Source organism: Pithys albifrons, unplaced genomic scaffold (assembly GCF_047495875.1).
Source record: "Pithys albifrons albifrons isolate INPA30051 unplaced genomic scaffold, PitAlb_v1 scaffold_45, whole genome shotgun sequence".
In the NCBI taxonomy this organism is placed as follows: Eukaryota; Metazoa; Chordata; class Aves; order Passeriformes; family Thamnophilidae; genus Pithys; species Pithys albifrons.
Window position 1 is genome coordinate 324,401 of NW_027286060.1, and position 25,534 is coordinate 349,934.

Here is a 25,534-nt window from a genome sequence, read left to right on the forward strand (position 1 = left end):
AGCCGCGCGCCGAGCGGGGGAGGACAAGATGGCGGCGACAACGACGATGGCGCTGGTGAGAGAGCGGCGGGAACGGCGGGGCCGGGCCGCGGTTTGAGGGCTCCTCACGGGGCTCCTGAGGGTCCCCGCGGGCCGGGGGAGAGGGATGGGCGAGAGCAGAACCGGAGCGGCGGGGCTGGGGAGGCCGCCGAGGTGTCCGCGCCTGGGCCGGGCCTGCAGTGAGGGGCGGGCGGGCCGCGCTCTGAGGGGAAAGGGAATGGGCATTCCCGGGGTGTGCAGGGAATGGGAATGGGAATGGGAATGGGAATGGGCATTCTCGGGGTGTGCAGGGAATGGGAATGGGAATGGGAATGGGCATTCCCGGGGTGTACAGGGAATGCGAATGGGCATTCCCGGGGTGTGCAGGGAATGGGAATGGGAATGGGCATTCCCGGGGTGTGCAGGGAATGGGAATGGGAATGGGCATTCCCGGGGTGTACAGGGAATGGGAATGGGAATGGGCATTCCCGGGGTGTGCAGGGAATGGGAATGGGAATGGGCATTCCCGGGGTGTACAGGGAATGGGAAAGGGAATGCGAATGGGCATTCCCGGGGTGTGCAGGGAATGGGAATGGGAATGGGAATGGGCATTCCCGGGGTGTACAGGGAATGGGAATGGGAATGGGCATTCCCGGGGTGTACAGGGAATGGGAATGGGAATGGGAATGGGCATTCCCGGGGTGTACAGGGAATGGGAATGGGAATGGGCATTCCCGGGGTGTGCAGGGAATGTGTGCAGGGAATGGGAATGGGAATGGGCATTCCCGGGGTGTGCAGGGAATGGGAATGGGAATGGGCATTCCCGGGGTGTACAGGGAATGGGAATGGGAATGGGCATTCCCGGGGTGTGCAGGGAATGGGAATGGGAATGGGCATTCCCATGGTGTGCAGGGAATGGGAATGGGAATGGGAATGGGAATGGGCATTCCCGGGGTGTACAGGGAATGGGAATGGGAATGGGCATTCCCGGGGTGTGCAGGGAATGGGAATGGGCATTCCCGGGGTGTGCAGGGAATGGGAATGGGAATGGGCATTCCCGGGGATTGCTGGGAATGGGAATGGGCATTCCCGGGGATTGCTGGGAATGGGAATGGGAATGGGCATTCCCGGGGTGTGCAGGGAATGGGAATGGGCATTCCTGGGGTGTGCAGGGAATGGGAATGGGAATGGGAATGGGCATTCCCGGGGTGTGCAGGGAATGGGAATGGGAATGGGCATTCCCGGGGCGTGCAGGGAATGGGAATGGGAATGGGAATGGGCATTCCCAGAGTGTGCAGGGAATGGGAAAGGGAATGGGAATGGGAATGGGCATTCCCGGGGTGTGCAGGGAATGGGAATGGGAATGGGCATTCCCGGGGCGTGCAGGGAATGGGAATGGGAATGGGAATGGGCATTCCCAGAGTGTGCAGGGAATGGGAAAGGGAATGGGAATGGGAATGGGCATTCCCGGGGTGTGCAGGGAATGGGAATGGGAATGGGAATGGGCATTCCCGGGGTGTGCAGGGAATGAGAATGGGCATTCCCGGGTTTTGCAGGGAATGGGAATGGGCATTCCCGGGGATTGCTGGGAATGGGAATGGGCATTCCCGGGGTGTGCAGGGAATGGGAATGGGAATGAGCACCCCTGGGGTCTGCAGGGAATGGGAATGGGAATGAGCATTTCTGGGGATTGCTGGGAATGGGAATGGGCATTCCCGGCGTGTGCAGGGAATAAGAGTGAGCATTCCTGGAGTGTGCAGGGAATGGGAATGAGCATTCCCGGGATCTGCTGGGAATGGGATTGAGCATTCCTGGGGTTTGCAGGGAATGGGAATAAGCATTCCCTGGATCTGCAGGGAATGGGAATGGGCATTCCCTGGGTTCCCAAAGAATGGGAATGAGCATTCCCGGGGTGTGCAGGGAATGGGAAAGGGCTGGGAATGCCTGTGGTGGCTGCTCCCCCAGGAATTCCCAGATCTCCTGGAATGCTGGGCAGAATTCACTGTGGCACAGCAGAGATTTATTGGATTTGTGTTTCCTGTATCCCACTCACTGCTCTCCTGGAAAATTTGGGAATTCCCTGAGGAGCAGCTTCAATTCCAGAGCTGCTCTGCCTGGCTCCAGGGGGCTGGCTGAATTGATCCCTAAATAAACTGTGTGTCCTGGGATTCCTTTTGGGAATTCCCAGGTGGGAATTGGGAGTAAATTTAAGTCACTTTCACTTTTTTTCCCTGTCTCGTCTTTCCTTAATCCGCTGGATTAGGAGGTTTTCCTTGGGAATGCTGGGAATGAGGGGGCAGGTCTGGAGCCTGTGGGGTTTGTGGCTCTCTGGATCCAGGATCCAGCTCTGGGATTTGTAGGGATTATTTTCCCATCCTGGAGCAGGTGGTGAAATTCCCTGGGAGGTTTGGGAGGTCCAGGGAAGGTCCATTCCAGGCTGCCCCCATTCCCTCTTTTTTCTGATCCTAAGGATTTGGGAAACAAACCTTGTGATATTTGTACCAGTTCATTGTTCTTGTGCTGTTGGACAGAGTGAAAATCAGGGAATTGTGCATGGAATTCCCAGGGAATCTCTCCAGTCCTTGGATGGTACCTGTTGGTGTTGGAATCACCTGTTGGAAATGATCCAGTTGTTTGTGTCCCAAAGGAATCTCGGAAGCTCCCTCCCATCTCAGCCTCCTCTGCCAGTCCCTCTCCTTCCTCCTGCATCCCTAAATCCCACGTGGAATTGTCCTTCCCTGCAGGATGGAGCGTGGTCTTTGCTGGGAATTTCCAGGGCAAGTTTTAGCAACACAGGGAAGTTCCCTTGGCTGGTCTGTGCAGTTTGGATCAAATCCTTTGGGAGCCTGGCAGGGTCAGGCAGGGAATCCTGGAATCCTGAATTCCTGGTTTGGAATGGGAGGGATCTCAAATCCAATTCCACCCATTGCCCCATCCCTTTAAGTGTCCAGGGCAAGGCTGGAAAGGGTTGGAGGAGAAAATGTCCCTGCCCAGGGCAGGAGATGGGACTGGATGGGCTTTAAGGGCCTTTCCCATCCAAACCATTCCATGATTCCATGATTTTGGAGTCGTGAGATGCTGCAAGAACAGCCCCGTTGGGGAGAACCAGATCCCTGCCCATCTCTGGGAACATCTGGGAGGGCCATGGAGAGCCCTTGGATGTGCCTTGGGAGAGCCCTTGGATGTGCCTTGGGAGAGCCCTTGCATGTGCCTTGGGAGAGCCCTTGCATGTGCCTTGGGAGAGCCCTTGGATGTGCCTTGGGAGAGCCCTTGGATGTGCCTTGGGAGAGCCCTTGGATGTGCCTTGGGAGAGCCCTTGGATGTGCCTTGGGAGAGCCCTTGGATGTGCCTTGGGAGAGCCCTTGGATGTGCCTTGGGAGAGCCCTTGGATGTGCCTTGGGAGAGCCCTTGGATGTGCCTTGGGAGAGCCCTTGGATGTGCCTTGGGAGAGCCCTTGGATGTGCCATGGAGAGCCCTTGGAAGTGCCTTGGGAGAGCCCTTGGATGTGCCCCTTGCTCTGGAGTCTGCCCAAGCCACCAGTGCTGTTCCCAGTTGACAAAGAGCATTCCCTGGAATTGCTGGGAAGCAGTAAAGGTCACTGTGCCCAGAAGGGCTTCTGGAATTCCAGAATTCCAGCTGAGTCCACAGGGGCTTAGATGGTCAGTAGGGATAAACTGCTGAAATAAAGGAAGGGCTTTTCTTGGACACTCACGTGGTGTGGAGGAATTTCCACATGGAAAGGGTGGTCAGGCCTTGGAAGGGAGGAGGTGGAGTCTCCATCCTGGAGTTATCCAGGGAATTCCTGGATGTGACCCTGGAGAGGAGGTGGAGTTTCCATCTTGGAGTTATCCAGGGAATTCCTGGATGTGGCCCTGGGAGGAGGTGGAGTTTCCATCCCTGGAGTTATCCTGGGAATTCCTGGATGTGGCCCTGGGAGGAGGTGGAGTTTCCATCCCTGGAGTTATCCCGGGAATTCCTGGATGTGCCCTGGGCTGGAACAGGGTAGGAGTTGGTCACAGGTTGCACTCCATGGTCCTGGAGGGCTTTTCCAACCTCAGAAATCCCAGGATTCTGTGCTGCCCAGTCCCTTGTCTGGGTTCCAGCCTCTCCTGGGGCTTATGTGGGAATACTCCTGGAGTTCCCATTCCATTCCCTGACGAGGAGTTGGAGCAGGGATGGAACTGTCCCATCCATCTGTCCTTTTTCCTGCTCTGTCTCCTTGAATCTCCAGAGGAGTTCCCAGCCCTGTGACAGATTCCCAGGAATGTTCCTGAACTGGAGTTCCTCCCTTCTGGAATGGCCTGGCTGCTCCAATGCTGGGATAGCAGCAGGGATGCAATTCCTGAACTTCTGCTCCTCTCTCAGCTCCTCTCCAGCTTCCCTGGCTCCCTCCTGGCTGTTGTGGGATGTGGGAATGAGGTTCCTGGATGTGCACAGAGTCACAGGGAATGGTGGTATTCCTTGGAAAACACTCCCTAGTGAGGGATGTGCGCTGAGGAATTCCAGTGGAAACCATGGATCACTCCTGGATCCCCGGGGTTTTCCCTGTGCTGAGGAATTCCAGTGGGAGCCATGGATGAGCCGTGGATCACTCCTGGATCCCTGGGTTTTATCCTGTGGAATGTGTGTTGAGGAATTCCTATGTGAGCCACGGATGAGCTGTGGATCATTCCTGGATCCCTGGATTTTTTCCTGGAGGATTGTGTGCTGAGGAATTCCTCTGGGAGCTGTGGATCACTCCTGGATCCCTGGGGTTTTCCCTGTGCTGAGGAATTCCTGTGGGAGCCATGGATGAGCTGTGGATCACTCCTGGATCCATGGATTTTTTCCTGGAGGATTGTGTGCTGAGGAATTCCTTTGGTAGCCATGGATGAGCCATGGATCTCTCCTGGATCCCTGGGTTTTATCCTGGGGGATGTGTGCTGAGGAATTCCAGTGGAAACTGGAAACCATGGATCTCTCCTGGATCCCTGGGTTTTATCCTGTGGGATGCATGCTGAGGAATTCCAGTGGGAGCCATGAATCACTCCTGGATCCATGGATTTTTTCCTGGAGGATGGTGTGCTGAGGAATTCCTGTGGGAGCTGTGGATCACTCCTGGATCCCTGGGGTTTTCCCTGTGCTGAGGAATTCCAGTGGGAGCCATGGATGAGCTGTGGATCATTCCTGGATCCCTGGGTTTTATCCTGTGGGATGTGTGTTGAGGAATTCCTATGTGAGCCACGGATGAGCTGTGGATCACTCCTGGATTTTCCCCTGGGTAGTGTGTGCTGAGGAATTCCTTTGGTAGCCATGGATGAGCCATGGATCTCCTGGATCCCTGGGTTTTATCCTGGGGGATGTGTGCTGAGGAATTCCAGTGGGAACCATGGATCACTCCTGGATCCCTGGGTTTTGTCCTGGGGTGAGAAATTCCAGTGGGAGCCATGGATGAGCTGTGGATCACTCCTGGATCTATGGATTTTTCCCTGGGGATTGTGTGCTGAGAAATTCCTGTGGGAGCCATGGATGAGCTGTGGATCACTCCTGGATTTTTCCCTGTGGGATGTGTGCTGAGGAATCCCAGTGGGAGTTGTGGATCATTCCTGGATCCCTGGGTTTTTCCCTGGGCTGAGGAATTCCAGTGGGAGCCATGGATGAGCCGTGGATCACTCCTGGATTTTTCCCTGTGGGATGTATGCTGAGGAATCCCAGTGGGAGTTGTGGATCATTCCTGGATCCCTGGGTTTTATCCTGTGGGATGTGTGCTGAAGAATTCCTTTGAGAGCCATGGATGAGCTGTGGATCACTCCTGGATCCCCAGGTTTTTCCCTGGGCTGAGGAATTCCAGTGGGAGCCATGGATGAGCCGTGGATCATTCCTGGATCCCTGGGTTTTATCCTGGGGTGAGAAATTCCAGTGGGAGCCACGGATGAGCTGTGGATCTCTCCTGGATCCCTGGGTTTTTCCCTGGGGAATGCGATGGCAGAGATCCCGGAGTTTTTGGGATCTGTGCTTGTTAATGAGCTCAGATATGCAAATTACATTAATCACAAACGTGTTTAGGGTTGATCTTGGAGACCCTCAACAGGTTGTGAATAGTTGCCTTTGTAATCCCCTCTGTTTCCACAAGTCTCACAGATCCCAAACTGGAATAATTGGGATTTTAGAGCTGGAGGAGGCAGGAACAGCAGTGGGAAAAGGGGATGTGGCTTTTGGAATGGGCTGAGTGTGGGAGGGGACACAGGGAAGGGGACAGAGACAGCTGGTGACAAACAGGGCTCCAGCCAGGTAGGAAGGGACAAGAAGGATTTTATAAAATAATTCCTTGGATGTTCCCACAATCCAATCTTGGGGATGATGGAACCTTCCTGTCCAGACAGAGCAGCATTCCTGGTTCTTGGAGGTGGCACTTGGGGACATGGCCAGAGGTGGCTGAGTGGGCTTGATGGTCTCAGGGGCTTTTCCAGCCTCAGCCACCGCAGAATTCCATGTCCCTTTGCTGATCCAGTTCCCAGTTTGTGAGTGGCCTTTGGAATTGTGGCTTTGTGCTCTGGAGTTCCTGAGTTGTTCCACCCACCTCTATTCCATGTCAGCTCCCTGTTGGTGTTCCCTTATCCTCGTGTTCCACGGAGTTGTGGAGGGATCAGGGAAAACCCTGGAGCTGTGGGTGCTGCTCAGACCCCTGGAGAACAGGGGAGGGTTTGGTTTGTGTCTGCTCTGTGTCCATTGATCCTGGGAAATGCTCCCAAACCCACCTTGGAAAACTGCAGAAAACCTGGAGTCTCCCTGTAAAATACGGGATCAAGGGCAGATCCCAGAATCTGGAGATGGGTTGGGTGGGAAGGGAAGCTGGGGCTGCCCCATCCCTGGAAGTGTCCAGGTTGGAGCAATACGGGATATTGGAAGGTGTCCCTGCCCATGGCAGGGATGGAACTGGATGGACTTCAAGGTTCCTCCAAACCATTCCAAGATTCTGTGATTTGGGAAAGTTTCAGACAACTTGGGAAAGTCAGAATGACAGAGCTGGGAGAGGAACATTGATGGGAACATGGGACAGTGGAGCTGATGGGAAGAGGATGTTGAGCCAGGATTGAGGATTATCCCATTGTCTCTCCCTGAAAATGTGGTGATTGGGGAACTCTGTAAGTGCCCAACCCACCCATTGCTTTGTAGGATTGCTGGGATGGCTCTTCCTGCAGGGAGTGGGTGGGATATGAACTGGTTTTAATGACTTACTGAGGGGTTTGGGAATGGTTTTTCTCCAGCTGTGACACTGTGATGGGAAGTGCCTGGGGTTTCTGGGAAGGAAGGGTGTCCTGTGAGGATGGTTTTCCATGAGCACTTTGTTTCCTCAGGGCACGGAGTCCATTAAGATGGAAAACGGGCAGAGCACGGCAGCAAAGCTGGGGCTGCCCCCCCTCACCCCAGAACAGCAGGAAGCTCTCCAGAAAGTGAGTAAATGTGGGGGGAATTCACTGGTTGGGCTTGGGGTGGTTGGTTTGGGTTGGCAGGGATTGTTGGGTTTAATGGCCCAGCTGGGGGGGGGTCCCACGACTGTGTTTGTGCCCAGGAATTACTTGCTGTGGGCTGGAGTTGATGGATATCATGGAATCATAGAATGGATTGGGGTGGAAAAGACCTCTGAGATCATCAAGTCCAACCCCTGGTCCAACTCCAGTCCCTTTACCAGATCATGGCACTCAGTGCCACGGCCAAGCTCAGCTGAAAAACCTCCAGGGCTGGGGAATCCACCCCCTCTCTGGGCAGCCCATTCCAATGCCTGAGCACTCTCTCTGCAAAGAATTTCCTTCTACTCTCCAGCTTCAATTTCCCCTGGCAGAGCTTGAGCCCATCGTGCCCCCTTGTCCTATTGCTGAGTGCCTGGGAGAAGAGACCAACCCCCTGTTTTTGGGAGCATGATGGGTGTTCACTGTTGCTGGGGTTGAGAGAGTGGTTTTAATTTAAGAAATAAATAAGATCAGAAGTATATAAATCAGCTGGGGATTGTGAGATGGTGTGTGAGGGCCACGGAGTCCCTGAGGAGCAGCCAGTGCTCCTTGAGGGTTGGGATTGGGATTGGGATCTGCTCCAGCTGGGCTGTCACTGCCTATCCCAGAACACATCCCAGAATATCTGGATTCCCTTATGCTTTTTCTGGGATGTGCAAAGAGCCCCAGTAGCAGCATTCCAGCCCATTCCCATCAGTGCAGTTCCATCCAGCTCGGATCTCCACTTGTTGGACCCATCCCACACTGCCAGTGGGAGGGACTGGGATCTCCTCCACACTGGGATGAGCAATGCCTGGGAGTGGGAAAAAGGGCAAGGGAAACATCCCAGGGAATGTGGGAGCTGTGAGATGGGAAAGCTCTGTCCTGGAGAGATTCCATGTGGGGAAATCTCTATCCTAGGGAGGCTCCATGTGGGGAAAGCTCTGTCCTAAAGAAATTCCATGTGGGGAAATCTCTGTCCTAAAGAAATTCCATGTGGGGAAAGCTCTGTCCTAAAGAAATTCCATGTGGGGAAAGCTCTGTCCTAAAGAAATTCCACGTGGGGAAAGCTCTGTCCTAAAGAAATTCCACGTGGGGAAAGCTCTGTCCTAAAGAAATTCCACGTGGGGAAAGCTCTGTCCTAAAGAAATTCCACGTGGGGAAAGCTCTGTCCTAAAGAAATTCCACGTGGGGAAAGCTCTGTCCTAAAGAAATTCCACGTGGGGAAAGCTCTGTCCTAAAGAAATTCCACGTGGGGAAAGCTCTGTCCTAAAGAAATTCCACGTGGGGAAAGCTCTGTCCTAAAGATATTCCTTGTGGGGAAAGCTCTGTCCTGAAGAAATTCCATGTGGGGAAAGCTCTGTCCTAGGGAGGCTCCATGTGGGGAAAACTCTGTCCTAAAGAAATTCCATGTGGGGAAAGCTCTGTCCTAAAGATATTCCTTGTGGGGAAAGCTCTGTCCTGAAGAAATTCCATGTGGGGAAAGCTCTGTCCTAGGGAGGCTCCATGTGGGGAAAACTCTGTCCTAAAGAAATTCCATGTGGGGAAAGCTCTGTCCTAAAGAAATTCCTGGTGGGCAAAGCTCTGTCCTGGAGAGATGCCATGTGGGCAAAGCTCTGTCCCAGGCAGTTTCTGTGAGGACCTGTCCCTGCTGTCCCAGCTGCCCCTGTCTCTTGGCCTCCATCCTTCTGGTTTCTCCAGAGCTGCTGGATACAAACTCCCTTGTCTGCTTCCAGCTTTCCAAAGCTTCAAATCCCTGGGTTAGAGCCTCCCATTCCCTGCCAGCTCCCCAAGCTGTGCAGCCATGGAGGTGGCTGAGTGTGTGTCCCTGGGAACAGGCACAGGGGTGGGGATGAGGGTTCCCTTGGCAAAAACTTCTGTGCTGGCACTGGTGGAAGCTCCAGCTTGGCCAGAGTGAAAGAGGACTGAAAGAAACCCCAAACGGGCCTCAAGTGTGCAGGAAGAGCTGGAGGGAGAGCTGGGGAATTCTGGGAGCAGATCCAGAAAGGAACTGTGGTGTTGAGGGGGCAGAGCTGGGACGTTGAGGGGGCAGAGCTGGGACGTTGAGGGGACAGAGCTGGGATGTTGAGGGGACAGAACTGGGACATTCCGGGGACAGAGCTGGGACGTTGAGGGGACAGAGCTGGGACATTCAGGGAACAGAGCTGGAATGTTCAGGGGACAGAACCAGAGCAGTCCAGGTGTGCTGAGACGGGAGATCCCACTCCAGGGATGTCTGTGGGGAGGTGGGGGCCCTTCCCTTGTCTGTGCAGATGTTCTCTGGGAGGAGAGCACTGGAGGAGGCCGTGCCCCACCCTCAGCCCACCAGGTAAGGGGCTGTGGTGGGATGCGAGGGCGGAGAGGGAATTCTGAGCTCCCAGTGCATGCTGCTCCCCTGCCCCTCCGGGCATCCTGCTGTGCCCCAGGCTCACATTCCACGGTGTCCCAGGCTCTGAGGTGCTGGGAGCTGTGGGCAGCTTAGGAGTGGAACATTCCAGAGGTTTTGGGAGCCCAGGTGTGGATCCAGGTGTCGCTCCCTGCCCCTACAGCCGCTGTGTTTCCCCGCAGGCCAAGAAGTACGCGATGGAGCAGAGCATCAAGAGCGTGCTGGTGAAACAAACCATCGCCCACCAGCAGCAGCAGCTCACCAACCTCCAGGTGAGACCCCACCCCGGGCCACTCCCTCTGCCTCGTGCTCCCCCCGACACAGTGGAGTTCTCAGGGCCCTCGGAACCAGAGCACAGCCCCGAGCCTGCAACTCACCAAGGCACCCTTGATCTGCTCAAATTGCCCCCAAATTCTGCTCATGCCAGGAGGAAATCTTTTAATTCCTCTCCTGTCGATGGCCCTTTGTGAGATATAATAAGAAGCTAATGGCTTTGCCCTGGGTTTCACTTTCTACTTATTAAGGTGGTGAAGCCAGAGAGGATCCTGGGAACAGTGTCCTGTCACCATCTCCTGTGCCTGAGGGAGGGCCCCTGAACCTGCCAAGTGCCAGTCCTGCCCCATTTCCCTCCCGTGCACCCAGGTGCTCTCAATTCCAGAGAAGTTCTGTTGGCTGTTCCTGCTCCTGCTGGAATGCCCGTACCAGGAGAACCCTTACCTGGGGTTTAACCTCCCCTCCTTCAGAGGACTCTGGAACACGTCTGGCTGCCTTCACTCCGAGTCAGGAAGCCCAGAGTAACAGCTCTGACCAAGGAATCCCTGTGGATGTGCTCCGAGGCCACTTGGGGCTGTGCCTGGTTCTGAGGGTCTGCTCTAGTTGAGGGGCTCCTTTTAAACACTGGGGGTGAACCAACGCCAGTGGTTGCAGAGGTTACTATTGCCTTGAGTCCCCCCTGGGATCCCACCCTGCTTCCCGAGGCAGCGGCAGCAGCACAAGCCCACCCTGGCCTGGTGGGACCGGACTCGACAGGGTCCCGGCACCGGACAGTCCTGGGGACCAGGCAGTGAGGGCCGAGGAAGGAGAGGCCTCTCCGCAGGTGTCCCTGCGCCGCCGCTCTGCTTGAGTTTGTACAACAGCCATAGTAATGCTCAGCTCCAACAGACTGAACTCTGTCTTTACTGTCTTTCAGATGGCAGCAGTGACAATGGGCTTTGGAGATCCTCTCTCACCTTTACAATCGGTCAATAGACATATTCACTTCTTCTGGGGGCATTGTCTTAGTCAGGGCCTAGCATGGGGACGTTCGTAGTGGTGCCAATGCTCTTGTCCGCGCCCAGCACAGCCCTCCCACATCCCCACCCGTACTGGACACGCCCAGGAGCAGAGCGAGGTGTCACTGCCCCGAGAAGACCCCAGGCTGTGCAGTCTGCGGGGACACTGCCACTCGGGGGCACAGACAGCTTTAGATTTCCACCAGTTCTGAACACACCCGTGCAATGGTGGGAGCTGCATTTCTAGGGATGCTGCAGTTCTGAGGTCCCGACCTAAAACTAACGGCCAAGGTAACGCACAAAGGGGCGACTTGTTGTGGAACGACCTCCCAGCGCCGGGGCCCGGCAGCCGCGGGGCCGGGGAGGGCCCGGGGCCTCGGAGGCGGCAGAGCGTGGTGTAGCCCAGGTGCCACACTCTCTTTACTGTGCATGGTCCAGACTAGGGGAATATGGCACGTTCTGAGTGCAGCAAAAGCAGGGTGGAGGTGACAGAACCCAGGAATGCCCCTCTAATCAGAGGCCACAGGGAGCTGAATAACCTGGGGTGATCCATCCCCTCCTTTTTCCTAGAGGACAAAGTGCCCTGTGATTCCTCTCTGCACCCAGAGGTTCATCTGTAAATTCATTTGTAAATTCGTTTGTAAATTCATTTGTAAATGGGTTTGTAAATCCCTTTGTAATTACCTTCCCATCTTGCTGGAATCTGGGATTTGTGCCCGGTGTCAAATGCAGCTGGAGGTTTGTGCTCCAGAGGAGAAGGGCATTGAAGGGAAACCCCTGCTCTCCCTCCCTTGGCAGTGAGTGGTGTGGCAGTGGGGAGCCAGAGGGGATGTTCTGGGCAAGGGAGTAGGTTTGGAATGGGCCAGATGGATTTGGCAGTGCTGGTGTCTGAGCCCTCGTGCCCAGGAATCCTCCCATTCATGGAGCTGCTGCCTGACAGCAGAACTCCTGCAGTTTGGGGTTTGGCTCGTTTGTCCCATCTGGGCACAGCCAAGGTGGTGGCACAGGAGAGGTTTAGTGACTCGTTGTCCCCACGGCACAGGCTGTGACCCTTTTTCCTCAGACTTTCTTCCCTCAGGGAGTCAGAGGCTGCTGCTGGACTTAGCCCAGGAGCAGGAGTTGGATCGTTGGGTCCTGGTGCAGGTCAGAGCAATCAGGATACCCCGTCCTCAGGAGATGCTTCATCCCAGAGCCCACTGGGAATGCACAAAGGGAAAACAGTCTCTGTTCAGGACTTTCCTGTGGCCTCCCCAGTTCTCTGGAACGGCAGCACAGCCTGACCTTCCTTTTATGAGTCTCACGGCTTCCCATGGGCTCCATGTGTCCCAGCACAAGATTCCTGCTCCCTTCACCATTCCCTGGCATTGTATCCCAGCTGATGCTGGTGGTGAGGGTTGGGCATCCCCTGCCTCGGTTCACAGCACACCAAGGTGGTGTTTTGGTCCGTCCTTAAAATAACCTCCCAAATCCCTTAAGAGCAGCATTACAGAGCTGCAGTTGGGAGCTGCTGTCTGGCTGAGGGTGCAAGGGCTTTAAGTTCCATTTCATGGGAGGAGAAAGAGGCCCAGGGGCAGTAAAACCGTCTTTGTGGGGTGGTGAGAGCAGGGAGGTTTCCAGGCAGGACTCCCTAACTCTGACCTGTGCTGAGCTCAGGTGCCCAGGGCATCACCCCACACCTGGATGCTCCTGTTGGTGACTCACAGACACCCAGAGTTGGCACCGCCCACCCTGGGCCTGCCTGTTGTAGATCCAAAATATCAGGATCACTTAGGTTGGAAAAGTTCTCCAAGGTCATCGAGTCCAATCTGTGCCCAATCCCGACCTTGTATCCAGACCAGAGTACTGAGGGTCATTCCAGGCATTCCAGGGATGGGGACTCCACCACCTCCCCAGGCAGCCCATTCCAACACCTGACCACCCTTTCAGGGAAGAATTCCTCCCCATGTTTGAAAATCCTGAGTCCTCCTCACTTTCCCACCCGGTCTTTAGGGTCCCTTTAGGGTAAAGGGGGATGTTTTCCTCCTGCAAAGGCTCCTTGGGGAGGCCTCTCCCTGGGACACCTGAGGGGAGGCTGGGGACAGATCTGACCCCTAAACACACACACTGAGGGGGTTTCCTGCACCAAAGCTGGGAATGTGCTGGAGAACTTGGGAGACACCACGTGCCATAGTCCTGCTGGTCACTGAGTGCAGAGTAAAGAGAGAACGGCTGAGTGGGGCCAGGGCACCCTTAACCCAGGCAAGGGGCAGCTGGATGTCACCCCAAGGGCAGAGTCTGGGGCTGGATGTCACCCCAGGGGTGGCATATGGGGTTAATGTCACCCCAGAAGCAGCAGCTGGGGCTGGATGTCACCTCAGGAACAGCAGTTGGGGTTTTAACGTCCCCTCAGGAGCAGAGTATGGGGTTAATGTCACCTCATGGGCAGAGTCTGAGGCTTAATGTCACCTCAGGAGCAGCACTTGGGCTTTAATGTCATCCCAGGAGCAGCAGCTGAGGCTGGGTGTCACCTCAGGAGCAGAGTGTGGGGTTAATGTCACCTCAGGGGCAGAGACTGGGGTTATTGTCACCTCAGGGGCAGAGACTGGGGTTATTGTCACCTCAGGAGCAGCAGCGTGGGGTTAATGTCACCTCAGGGGCAGAGACTGGGGTTATTGTCACCTCAGGAGCAGAGTATGGGGTTAATGTCACCTCAGGGGCAGAGGCTGGGGTTATTGTCACCTCAGGAGCAGCAGCATGGGGTGAGAGCCATCCCTGTTTAACACTGACCTGGTCTATGGAATGACAGGACCCCACCCCACCAGTTTGTTTCCTTGTGGCTGTTGCCAGTCCTGTGCAGGTGCCACAGGGAGCAGGGTCCCTTGGGCACAGTCTGTGCCCTGGTGTGTGACTGGCACAGGTGGGGAGCTCTCCCTCCCTTTGGACTGCACATTCCCAGGCACGACAGAAGCTCATTCCTGGGAAGGCCCTGAGTGCAGCCCCTCTGCCCTGGGTGTCCTCAGGCATGGCAGAGGTCCCATCATTGTTAGGACACCCCATAAATCATCCTCGAGAAGACCCTGAGTGCAGCCCCTTGAATCCAGGGATCCCCAGATACAGCAGAGCTCCTGTGATTGTTAAGGCACCCCAAAAATCATCCTCCTGAAGTCCCTGGTTGCAGCCCCTTCAATTCAGACATGGCATAACTCCTGTGTCCTTTACAGCACCTCAAAAATCATCCTGGAGAAGGCCCTGAGTGGAGCCCCTCTGCTTAAGAGGGTCCCCAGACATGTCAGCTTTTGTCCCCAGAAGTCATCCTGGAGAAGTTTCTGGTTGCAACTCCTGTGCCCTGGGGATCCCCAGACGTGGCAGAGCTCCTGTGCCCCTTTACAGCACCCTGAAAATCCTCCTGTGTGCAGCCCCTCTGCCCCGGGGGTGTTGGGGAAGGAAAGGGGTGCTCTGAGCTCCCTCTGCAGTGCTGGGCAGGGCCAGAGGCATCTTCTTCTCCTGCACCTGCTCTGCTCCAGCCCCTCCCTGCCCTTGGTGTGTCCCACTGTCCCAAAGCCATCCCCACACACACAGTCAGTCACTGATGGGCAGCCCAATCCAGCCCCATTCCCAGAACTATCCTTGGACTGGGCATGTCCCCAGGGCCATGTCCCTGGGCAGCAGTAGCAGCTCCAGAGCTGCTCTGGGGGTGACAAACACGAGGGACACACCGTGCTCTGCTTTTGGGATCCCTCCTGTAAGGAATGGCTGGATTTGTCTTGCAAACAGGGATTCGGGCAGATTTAGGAGCCAATAGTGCAGAGACCCTCAGAGCAGCACCCCAGTGTTGGGGCTGCCCCAGTGCAGCCAGTGCTGCCAGGCAGGGATGGCACCACACACTTCCCAGGAGTCCCACTGAGCCACTGGAGGGTTTTGCTTTGCTCTTGAGCCTTGGAAGTGGTGCCCAGTGCTGGATCTCAGAGTGCTGGAGCGGGGTGGAGGGGACCCCTGTGGTGCCGGAGGGAGCGGGGAGGAGATTTCCAATTCCAGACCCTTCGCTGGGAGGAGATTCCCAATTCCAGACCCTTCGCTGGGAGTAGATTCCCAATTCCAGACCCTTCGCTGGGAGTAGATTCCCAATTCCAGACCCTTCGCTGGGAGTAGATTCCCAATTCAGACCCTTTGCTGGGAGGAGATTCCCAATTCCAGACCCTTCGTTGCCTGGGTGGGTGGGGGGTGGGAGCGACGTTGGAGGATCTCTTGCTGTCCCTCCGGGGGGGAGTGGGAGGGGTTCTCCCAGAGCCGAGCCCTTTGCTGCCTGGAAGGGGAAGTGAAGTGATTCCCTCCTCCTGCAGGTGTGGCTGGAGATGTGATCAGGCTGGAGGGGGAGACCCAACCAGTGGGGCCGGAGATGTGTGTGAGTCGGGCTTTATCCGCTCCTGCCCTGGGACTGAGCTGGACTTTATCTGGGACTGAGCTGGGCTTTATCCGCTCCTGCCCCAGGACTGAGCTGGGCTTTATCCGCTCCTGCCCCAGGACTGAGCTGGGCTTTATCCACTCCTGCCCCGGGACTGAGTCGGACGGATCCGCTCCAGCGCCCTGTGCAGTGAGCAGGGAAATCCTTCTGATCCTCGAGTGGCTGAGCTGTGGCCCGGCCGGAGCTGTGCCGGGGTGGTCCCGGGAGGGCAGGAGGAGGGGAGGAGGTCCTGGTGTCCCTGTGCCCCCTGGCCCTGACCGGGCAGTCCTTGTCTCGCTACAGATGGCGGCTCAGAGGCAGCGGGCGCTCGCCATAATGTGCCGGGTCTACGTGGGCTCCATCTACTATGAGCTGGGGGAGGACACCATCCGCCAGGCCTTCGCCCCCTTCGGGCCCATCAAGAGCATCGACATGTCCTGGGACTCTGTCACCATGAAACACAAGGTGGGACAAGGCTCTGACACCGGGGAAACATTCCCTACCTGTGGCACGGGGTGGGAACCGGGTGGGTTTTAAGGTGCTTCCCCACCCAGGTCATCCTGGGATTCTCTGGTGTGCTGGGAGCTCTGGCAAAGAGCAGATGAGCTGCTCTGGAAAGGCATTTCCTGTGTGGCAGCAGGAGCTGGTGCTGATACCCCAGTGATGAGGGATTTTGGGGTTTTACACAAGGTTATTTCTTTGAGCCATGTACCCTAAACATGAAGTATTTGGGTTTGCAGAACTTTGGATGGGATATTGGCAAGAAATTCTTGGCTGTGAGGGTGGGGAGGCCCTGGCAATGGGTTGCCCAGAGAAGCTGTGGCTGCCCCATCCCTGGAAGTGTCCAAGGGGAGGTTGGATGGGGCTTGGAACAACCTGGGATAGTGGGAGGTGTCCCTGCCCATGGCAAATGGTAGGATGGATGGAATTTAAGGTCCCTCCAACCCAAACCAGGCTGGGATTCTGTGGTTCCATGATTGCCAGCCCTTGAGGGATGTGTATCCTCTGCGAGGCCTCCGTGATGCAGCCAGGAGAGGAAAAAGCCTTTATCATGAAGACCAGGCTGCTTTTAGCACTTGAGATGAATGTTTGCAGCTTCCTCCTCTGCTTAGAGCAGGATTCTGTGGTGGGAGCCACGTGTGCACAGAATTCCAGAATCCTGGGATCATTGACATTGGATAAGACCTCCAAGGTCATCAAGTCCACTCTGTGCCCGATCCCGACCTTGCCACCCAGCCCAGAGCACTTGAGTGCCATGTCCAAGGATGGGGAGGGACTCACCACCTCCCTGGGCAGCCCCTTCCAATGTTAAACAACTCTTTCCATGAGGAAATTCCTCCTGAACAGCCCAAACCTCTCTGGAAGGTGCCAAGCAGGCACAGCCTGGAGCGAGGTGGGATTTTTCTGGGAAGCCTCTGAGTCCAAGAGGCTCCAGGATGAGGTGCCCTTGGAACCTCTACAGGCCTTAATAAAACACTTGTCCAAGGAAACTTCTCAGGCCACAAGCAGGAATCAATGTGGTGGGAATCAGTTCCACCTTAGGGGTCTATGGGAAGTCTTGGCTGCATTAACTTGACACTGCTGGAGGGATTCACAGCTCTCCTCCTGTCCCAGGGCTTTGCCTTTGTGGAATATGAGGTGCCTGAAGCCGCCCAGCTGGCCCTGGAGCAGATGAATTCTGTCATGTTGGGAGGGAGGAACATCAAGGTGAGTTACCAGGTGTGCTCTGTCCTACTTCTCTTCCCTGGGAGGAATGTCTTTATGCCTGGAAATGCTCCACACAGCTCTAGGGAAGGTGCCTGAAGTGTTCTCTGGTGGACCTTGGTGTCCAGCATGGAGCTCATGGTGGTTCTGGGTTCCTCTTCTCCAAGGAGAAACTCCCAGCCTGTACCCTCTGGGGACTGGGCTCAGGTTTTCCCACCATGCATGGGAGTGTCTTGAGGACAAAACAAAGGTGATTTTTTTTATATGATGTCTCTGATATGCTCTGCAGGGTCTGATGGCTGAAGGGGCTTGGGAGCTCCCCTAAAGGGTGTAGGAACATTGGGATTTGCCATCAGAATCTTTTAATCCCTGGGAGTTGATCCTTGCCAGGTCAGGGAAGCTAAACAGGGAAGATACAGTGAGGAGGGAGCAGAGTCTGCTCTGGCTCTCAGTATTCCTGGGATCCTGGTAGTGCCAGTTGTTCCCAGAGTGGTGTCAGCCATTCCCTGTGCCAAGGGAGGTCCTGGGAGGTGTCCCATGGTTTGCATAGGCAGGGAGGGTCTCCCCTTGGACACTCCATGGGCTGTGTCACAGAATCCTGGGGTCACTGTGGTTGGAAAAGCCATCCCAACCCATGGAGTCCACCCTGTGCCTGATCCCCACATTGTCACCCACCTTGTCACCCAGCCCAGAGAACTGAGTGCCACGTCCTGTCATTCCTCGACATCTCCAGGGATGGGGACTCCAAACCAACCTGGACAGCCCCATCCAATGCCTGACCACCCTCCTTGTGTCCAATCTGACCCTCCCCTGGCACAGCTTGAGGCTGTTCCCTCTCCTCCTGTCCCTGTTCCCTGGGAGCAGAGCCCGACCCTCCAACTCCCCCCTCTGTCAGGGAGTTGCAGAGAGCGAGAAAGTCCCCCCTGAGCCTCCTTGTCTCCAGGCTGAGCACCCCCCCAGTCCCTCTTGGTGCTCCAGCCCCTTCCCAGCTCTGTTCCATCCCTGTCCCTCAGGTGGGGAGGCCCAGCAACATCGGGCAGGCCCAGCCCATCATCGACCAGCTGGCGGAGGAGGCCCGAGCCTTCAACCGCATCTACGTGGCCTCGGTGCATCAGGACCTGTCAGATGATGACATCAAGAGCGTGTTTGAGGCCTTTGGGAAGATCAAATCGTGCACCCTGGCCAGGGACCCCACGACAGGGAAGCACAAAGGCTATGGATTCATTGGTACAGCCACCTGGGCTGGGTTTGGGGTGGGAGAAGGGGGAGACTTCTCGCGTCTTTGAGATGGTTTGGAATTGGGTTTTACACTCTAGGGGAGGAATTGCTTTAAGCATTGGGGTGGGAGATGAGGCAGAGTTGTGTCTGAGCTTGGAAATATGATTTATGGCAGCTGTGAGGGGGATGAGGTACAGACACAGGCTGGAACCCCGTGCCTTGGAGCCAGGCTTGGAGAGCTGAGGTACTCATCTGGAGAAGAAAAGGCTCCAGAGAGACCTGAGAGCCCCTTCCAGTGCCTAAAGGGGCTCCAGGAAGACCCGAGAGCCCCTTCCAGTGCCTAAAGGAGCTCCAGGGAGACCTGAGAGCTCCTTCCAGTGCCTAAAGGGGCTCCAGAGAGACTTTAGAGTTCCTTCTAGTGCCTAAAGGGACTCCAGGGAGACCCAAGAGCCCCTTCCAGTGCCTAAAGGGGCTCCAGGGAGACCCAAGAGCCCCTTCCAGTGCCTAAAGGGGCTCCAGGGAGACCTGAGAGCTCCTTCCAGTGCCTAAAGGGGCTCCAGGGAGACCTGAGAGCTCCTTCCAGTGCCTAAAGGGGCTCCAGAGAGACTTCAGTTCCTTCTAGTGCCTAAAGGGACTCCAGGGAGACCCAAGAGCCCCTTTCAGTGCCTAAAGGGGCTCCAGGGAGACCTGAGAGCCCCTCCCGGTGCCTAAAGGAGCTTCAGGGAGATCTGAGAGCCCCTTCCAGTGCCTGAAGGGACTCCAGGAGAGCCGGAGAGGGACTTGGGACAAGGGATGGAGGGACAGGACACAGGGAATGGCCTCCCATTGCCAGAGGGCAGGGAGAGGGGGGATATTTGGAAGAAATTCCTCGGTGTGAGGGTGGAGTGGGACTGGAATGTAATTCCCAGAGCAGCTGTGGCTGCCCCATCCCTGGAAGTGTCCAAGGCCAGGTTTGGAGGGGATTTGGAGCAACCTGGGCTAGTGGAAGGTGTCCCTGCCCATGACAGGGTGTGGAACTGGATGGACTTTCAGCTCCCTCCAACCCAAACCCTTCCATGACTGAACAATAAATGGCTATTTGTGAATTCCCCCCTCCTGCAGAGTATGAGAAGGCCCAGTCGTCCCAAGACGCTGTGTCCTCCATGAACCTCTTCGACCTGGGGGGTCAGTACCTGCGGGTGGGCAAGGCCGTGACCCCCCCGATGCCGCTGCTGACCCCGGCCACACCTGGGGGGCTGCCCCCGGCTGCTGCCGTCGCTGCCGCCGCCGCCACCGCCAAGATCACGGCACAGGTGAGAGAGGGGCTGGCACAGGGGAGGGGCTGGCACAGCCAGAGAATAGCACAGAGGAGGGGCTGGCACAGCCAGAGCCCGGCGACACAGGGACAGGGAAGGGGCTGGCACAGCCAGAGCATGGCACAGGTGAGGGGCTGGCACAGGAGAGGGGCTGGCATAGCCAGAGAACAGCACAGAGGAGGGGCTGGCACAGCCAGAGAATGGCACCGGGGAGGGGCTGGCACAGGGACAGCCAGAGAATAGCACAGAGGAGGAGCTGGCACAGGGACAGCCAGAGCATGGCGCAGGTGAGGGGCCGACACAGGGACAGGTGAGGGTCTGGCACAGCCAGAGAACGACACAAGGGAGGTGCTGGTACAGGGACAGGTGAGGTGCTGGCACAAGGACAGCCAGAGCATGGCACAGGGGAGGGGCTGGCACAGGGACAGACAGAGCATGTCACAGGTGAGGGCTGGGACAGAGACAGCCAGATCACAGCATAGATGTTTGCTGGGACAGCTCAGAGCACAGTACAGGTGAGGCAGAGGCAGGTGAGACTCGACCAAGCAGGTGAGTGTTGTGAGCCTGCTGGACATGAGTGTGCAGCTGTTCCACAGCTGTGTTACTGGTGTGACTGGAAGCCCATAGCCTGGATCCAGGAAGAGATGGGATATTGGGAAGGAATTCTTCCCCATGAGGGTGGGCAGGCCCTGGCACAGGTTGCCCAGAGAAGCTCTGGCTGCCCCATCCCTGGAAATGTCCAAGGCCATCTTCAAACCATAACAGAAGTGTTCATGGTTTAATTGGGTGTTCATCCCTAATGCTGGAATTCTGGGCATCTGAGTCAGAGTGTTTATTGGGAGTTCCAGAAGAGTGTTTTATTCCAAAGCTTGGTGGCTTGGAGTTTCCCTGGTGGGCTGGTGACACCTTCCTGTCCCCAGGAGCTCCTGGGGATCGGAGTATCCTGCGATTCTCCAGTGTGGAACAGCTGGAGTTCCTGGGCAGGACTAACCCGGGGTCCCTGTTCTCCCTGTGTCCCACAGGAGGCCGTGGCAGGAGCTGCAGTTCTGGGCACTCTGGCAACACCAGGACTCGTGTCCCCTGCCCTGACCCTGGCCCAGCCCTTGGGGGCTCTGCCCCAGGCCGTGATGGCAGCACAGGCACCTGGAGTCATCACAGGTGGGGTTACCTTCCCCTGGCATCTCTGTGTGTGTCCCCTTCCTCCTGTCACCTGTGTCACCTGTCCTCCTGTCAGCTGTGTGTCACCTGTGTCACCTGTCGTCCTGTCAGCTGTGTGTGTCCCCTTCTATCACCTGTGTCACCTGTCCTCTTGTCACCTGTGTATGATACCTTCTTTCCGTCACCTGTGTGTGTCCCCTTCCTCCTATCACCTGTGTCACCTGTTCTCCCATTACCTGTGTGTGTCCCCTTCCTCCTGTCACCTGTGTCACCTGTCCTTTTGTCACCTGTGTATGATACCTTCCTTCTGTCACCTGTGTGTGTCCCCTTCCTTCTGGCACCTTTGTGTCCTCTTCCCTTGTCGTTTGTGTGTCCTCACCCCTTGTCCCCTGTGTGTAATAGATAGAACAGGGCCATGGATTCCCAAGAGGTACACACGGCACTGTGGGAAAAGCTGGATAATGGGCACTCTGTACAAAGTCCAACCCCCCAGGTGTCCCTGCCCGTCCCCCGGGTGTCCCTGCCCGTCCCCCCGGTGTCCCTGACTGTCCCCCAGCTGTCTCTGACCATCCCCTGGGTGTTCCTGCCTGTCCCCCAACTGTCCCTGCTTGTCCCCCAGGTGTCCCTGCCCATTCCCCAGCTGTCCCTGCACGTACCCCAGGTGTCCCCGACCATCCCCCAGCTGTCCCTGACCATCATCCCTGTGCTCTCCCAGGTGTGACACCCGCCCGGCCACCCATCCCGGTGACCATCCCACAGGTGGGGGTGGTGAATCCCATCCTGGCCAGCCCCCCAGCCCTGGGGCTGGTGGAGGTGAAGAAGGAGAAGGAAGAGGAGGAGGTTTTCCAAGAGTCAGAACGGCCGGAGATGCTGAGTGAGCAGGAGCACATGAGCATCTCAGGCAGCAGCGCCCGCCACATGGTCATGCAGAAGCTGCTGCGGAAGCAGGAGGTGAGTTCTGGGCTGGTCCCAGCTCCCAGGATTATCCCAGCTCCCAGGATTATCCCAGGGTTGGGGAGGCACAGGAACACCCTGCAGAGACCTCCAAGCTCGGGAGGCTCAGGGTGTGCCTGGCAACGGGCCTCGCTCTTCCTTTGGGATCTATTTCCAAGGGTCTGGAGTGCCAGAATAAGGGGGAATGGAACAGAACCTGGAGGGCAGGGTTAGGTTGGATATTGGGAAGAAATTCTTCCCCATGAGGGTGGGCAGGCCCTGGCATAGGTTGGCCAGGGAAGTGTTCCAGGCCATGTTGGAACAACCTGGTCTGGTGGAAGGTGCCCTGCCCATGGCAGGGGTGGAACTGGATGGGTTTGAAGGTCCCTTCCTGGGATTCCAGGATCTTCCCCAAGTCCCTGGGAGGGCTCAGAACAGCCCTGGGGAGGGGTCCCTGACTGAACTCTGTCCCAGGTGTCACTAAATAAACCAGGGTGGCCTTTGGCCTGACCTGTGAGTCCCACTCCCTTGGCTACAGCTCAGTCTATCCTAAATACTGAGTCCACCTCTTTCCAACCTGCCAGGGTAGGGTGAACCCTGCCTGGATTCTGGAGGAGTCCCTGGTCCTGCTGCCAAATTCCCCAGAGCTGGGGAAGGGATAGGGCAGAGCCTGGAATGCGCCAGGTGTGCCAGGGCTGAGCTGGGGAAGGGATGGGGCAGAACCTGGAATGCCCCAGGTGTGCCAGGGCTGAGCTGGGGAAGGGATGGAGCAGAGCCTGGAATGCCCCAGGTGTGCCAGGGCTGGGGAAGGGATGGAGCAGAGTTTTGGAATGCCCCAGGTGTGCCAGGGCTGAGCTGGGGAAGGGATAGGGCAGAACCTGGAATGCCCCAGGTGTGCCAGGGCTGGGGAAGGGATGGAGCAGAGTTTTGGAATGCCCCAGGTGTGCCAGGGCTGGGGAAGGGATGGAGCAGAGCCTGGAATGCCCCAGGTGTGCCCAGATGTGAGACCCACCTGTGTGTCCTGTCAGCAGCTGTGGAGAGATGGAGCACCTGGGGAATCCTTTGGCTTTGTTGGGATGCGAGGGAAGATGTGAAATCAAACAGGATGGGATTGTGGTGTTGAGGGAAAGCCAAAAAAACCCTGGACAGGACCAGCACAGAGAAAATGGCTGCAGTTTCCAGGCCTCCTGTGCTGGCAGGATGTGTCCCAGGAAAATCCAGGGGATGCAACATGGCATTCCCAACTGGGGCCACGGGTCTGCTTGTGCATGGGCTGCCTGGGAAGGAAACTTGGTGATTATCCCTGAGAACCTGGGCCAACAGTGCCATGGAATGTGTTAGGAATGACCTGTGCTCCAGTCTCCTCTCTGTGTCTCCAATTCCCTGTTCCCTTCCCTCACAGTCCACGGTGATGGTTCTCCGCAACATGGTGGATCCCAAGGACATCGATGACGACCTGGAGGGGGAGGTGACGGAAGAGTGTGGGAAATTTGGGGCAGTGAACAGGGTGATCATCTACCAGGAGAAGCAGGGGGAGGAAGAGGATGCCGAGATCATCGTGAAGATCTTCGTGGAGTTCTCCATGGCCTCAGAGACTCACAAGGCCATCCAGGCGCTCAACGGCCGCTGGTTTGCCGGCAGGAAGGTGGTGGCCGAGGTCTATGACCAAGAGAGGTTTGACAACAGCGACCTGTCAGCATGAGCCAGGAACCACCAGCCTGGGATCTGAGGGATGGGCCCAGCTCTGACCCCAGGAATCGGCTGAGCTTGGATCTGGGGGGTTGGCCAAGCTCAGATCTGGGGAGTCGGCCAAGCTTAGATCTGAGGGACTGGTCCAGCTCTGATCCCAGTGCTTGGTCAAGATTGGATCCAGGGAATCAGCCCAGGGCTTGGCTGAGCTCCAGTCCAAGGAGTTGGCCAGCTCTTCTCCAAAGAATGAGCCATGGTCTGCTCCAGGGAATCGGCTGAGCTCAGCTCCAGGGACTGGCCCTGCCCCTTCTGCTTCGCAGGATTTTTATGGCCACGCGCAAAGGACATTCCAGGGTGGGCACAGGGATCTGGGGTCTGGGGCGTTGGGATAAAAGTTGTAAACAAAGTTGGTATCACCTGTGTGTGTCTGTGACAGGGCTGTCACCGGGATGGCACCTCCTCAGCCCAGTCTGGGCCCAGTCTGGCACTGGGATGGCACTGGACAACACCTGAGGTGCTGCAGGTGCCCCTTCCCGTTCTGTGCTCGGTCAGGACCTCCTGGCACCTGTGGGGCAGAAGCAGCTGTTTTCCTCCAGGGTGGAGCTGGTTGGGGTCTTGGGTGGACGCTTTCACCCTTGGGGGCTGCTGAGGGAGGGTCTGGGGGTGCTGAAAGAGTGGCCTGATCCAGAGGGTCTGATTCTGGAGCTGTGCTCCGAAGGGACTGGGATGGGCCTGGGGTGCTTATCCAGAGGAATGCAGGATGAGCCTGGGCTTGGAATTACATGGAACTGGAACTGAGCACAGGTAAGGAGGAAATAATCCTTTTAGAAGGCCGAATAAATGCAGAATGATCCCCAAGGAACCACGACATGGAATTCCAAGCCAAGCCTGCAGCTTGATGTTGCTCCTGAGCTTGGAGATGTCCTGCAGCAGTGTGGGAAAATCACCCAGGCCGGAATCCCTCAGCCAGGAGCAGAGCCGCTGGAATGCTGGGATGTTGGGATGCCACGATGGGCTGGGACCGGCTGGAATTTCCTGTCCCTCCGTCCCAAAGCGCTCCCGGGGCCAGGATGGGGAGCCCGCTCCGCAGCGGAACCAGCCGGTGCTGCCGCCTGGTGTTCAAACTCGGAACTGCAGCCGGGCACGGGGGACACCCTCAGCCAGGAACCCCCCGGCCACATCCCAGCACTGCCCCGACCCCGGCTCTGGTGCCACGGGCCGTCGTGCCCCCGGGCCCAGCACCCCGGCCCCGGCCCCCCACACTGCCCGGCGTCCCCCCGGGACCACTGCCCGCAGCGTGCCCTGTGCCCTGCAGGGACTGTGGGGTCGGGGGGCTGCTCCTGCCCCTCCCTTAGCTCCTGCACGGGGCACATGGGGCTGTTCCGGCTCTTTATAGCTGGGATGGCCGGGGCTGGATCCAGACCCCCTTCCTGCTCCCAGGGAATTTTACTGTCCCCCCCCCCAGCACCCAGAGCAGCCCCTCGTGCCCCAGGGCCAGGAAGGAGCCCCCCCAGTAAACCCCCTCTGCTCCCACCCAGGCGTGGTGGGTTGAAATCATTCAACAAAAGCAAAAGCAAAATGTTGCATAAGCAAAGGGAGAAAAAAAGATTTCATTCTCCACTTCCAGCAGCAGGAGATGTCCACCCACTTCCCAGCAAGTGCAGCTCCAGCCCATGGAACACTTGTTGCAAAAGGCAAAGGTTGGAAATAAGGAATGACCCCCCTCCCTTCCTCCTCCTTTTCTCACCTTCCTTGTCCTAGCCAAGGTCCTACAGCCTGGGATATCCCTGGAATCACTTGGGGTCACCTGTCCTGGCTCTGTCCCCCACCAAGACCTCACCCAGCCCCAGCCCTACTGATGGGAGTTGGAATGTTGTGGAGACAGCGCTGATGAGGTGCCAGCCTGCTCAAAGCCCAGGTGTGTCATTGGCACCTTTCCAGGTGCCACTGCAGAGCCCAGGGCTGTGGGGGCT

At 56.9% G+C, this 25,534-nt stretch overlaps 1 protein-coding gene across 2 annotated transcripts; it reads left to right on the forward strand.

The window, feature by feature from the left end:
* PUF60 (poly(U) binding splicing factor 60) lies at positions 1-23,961 on the forward strand. Of its 2 annotated transcripts, XM_071581894.1 has the most exons (11): positions 1-55; positions 7,356-7,451; positions 10,056-10,145; positions 11,063-11,113; positions 15,868-16,029; positions 17,179-17,271; positions 18,282-18,495; positions 19,588-19,778; positions 20,804-20,939; positions 21,655-21,890; positions 23,275-23,961. In XM_071581894.1, the coding sequence occupies exons 1-11, from the start codon at positions 29-31 to the stop codon at positions 23,572-23,574; spliced, it is 1,596 nt and encodes a 531-aa protein (XP_071437995.1). In that variant the 5' UTR covers positions 1-28; the 3' UTR covers positions 23,575-23,961. The 2 variants fall into 2 exon arrangements, with proteins under 2 accessions (XP_071437995.1, XP_071437996.1); XM_071581895.1 differs by lacking the exon at positions 11,063-11,113.
* Positions 23,962-25,534: the final 1,573 nt, after the last annotated feature.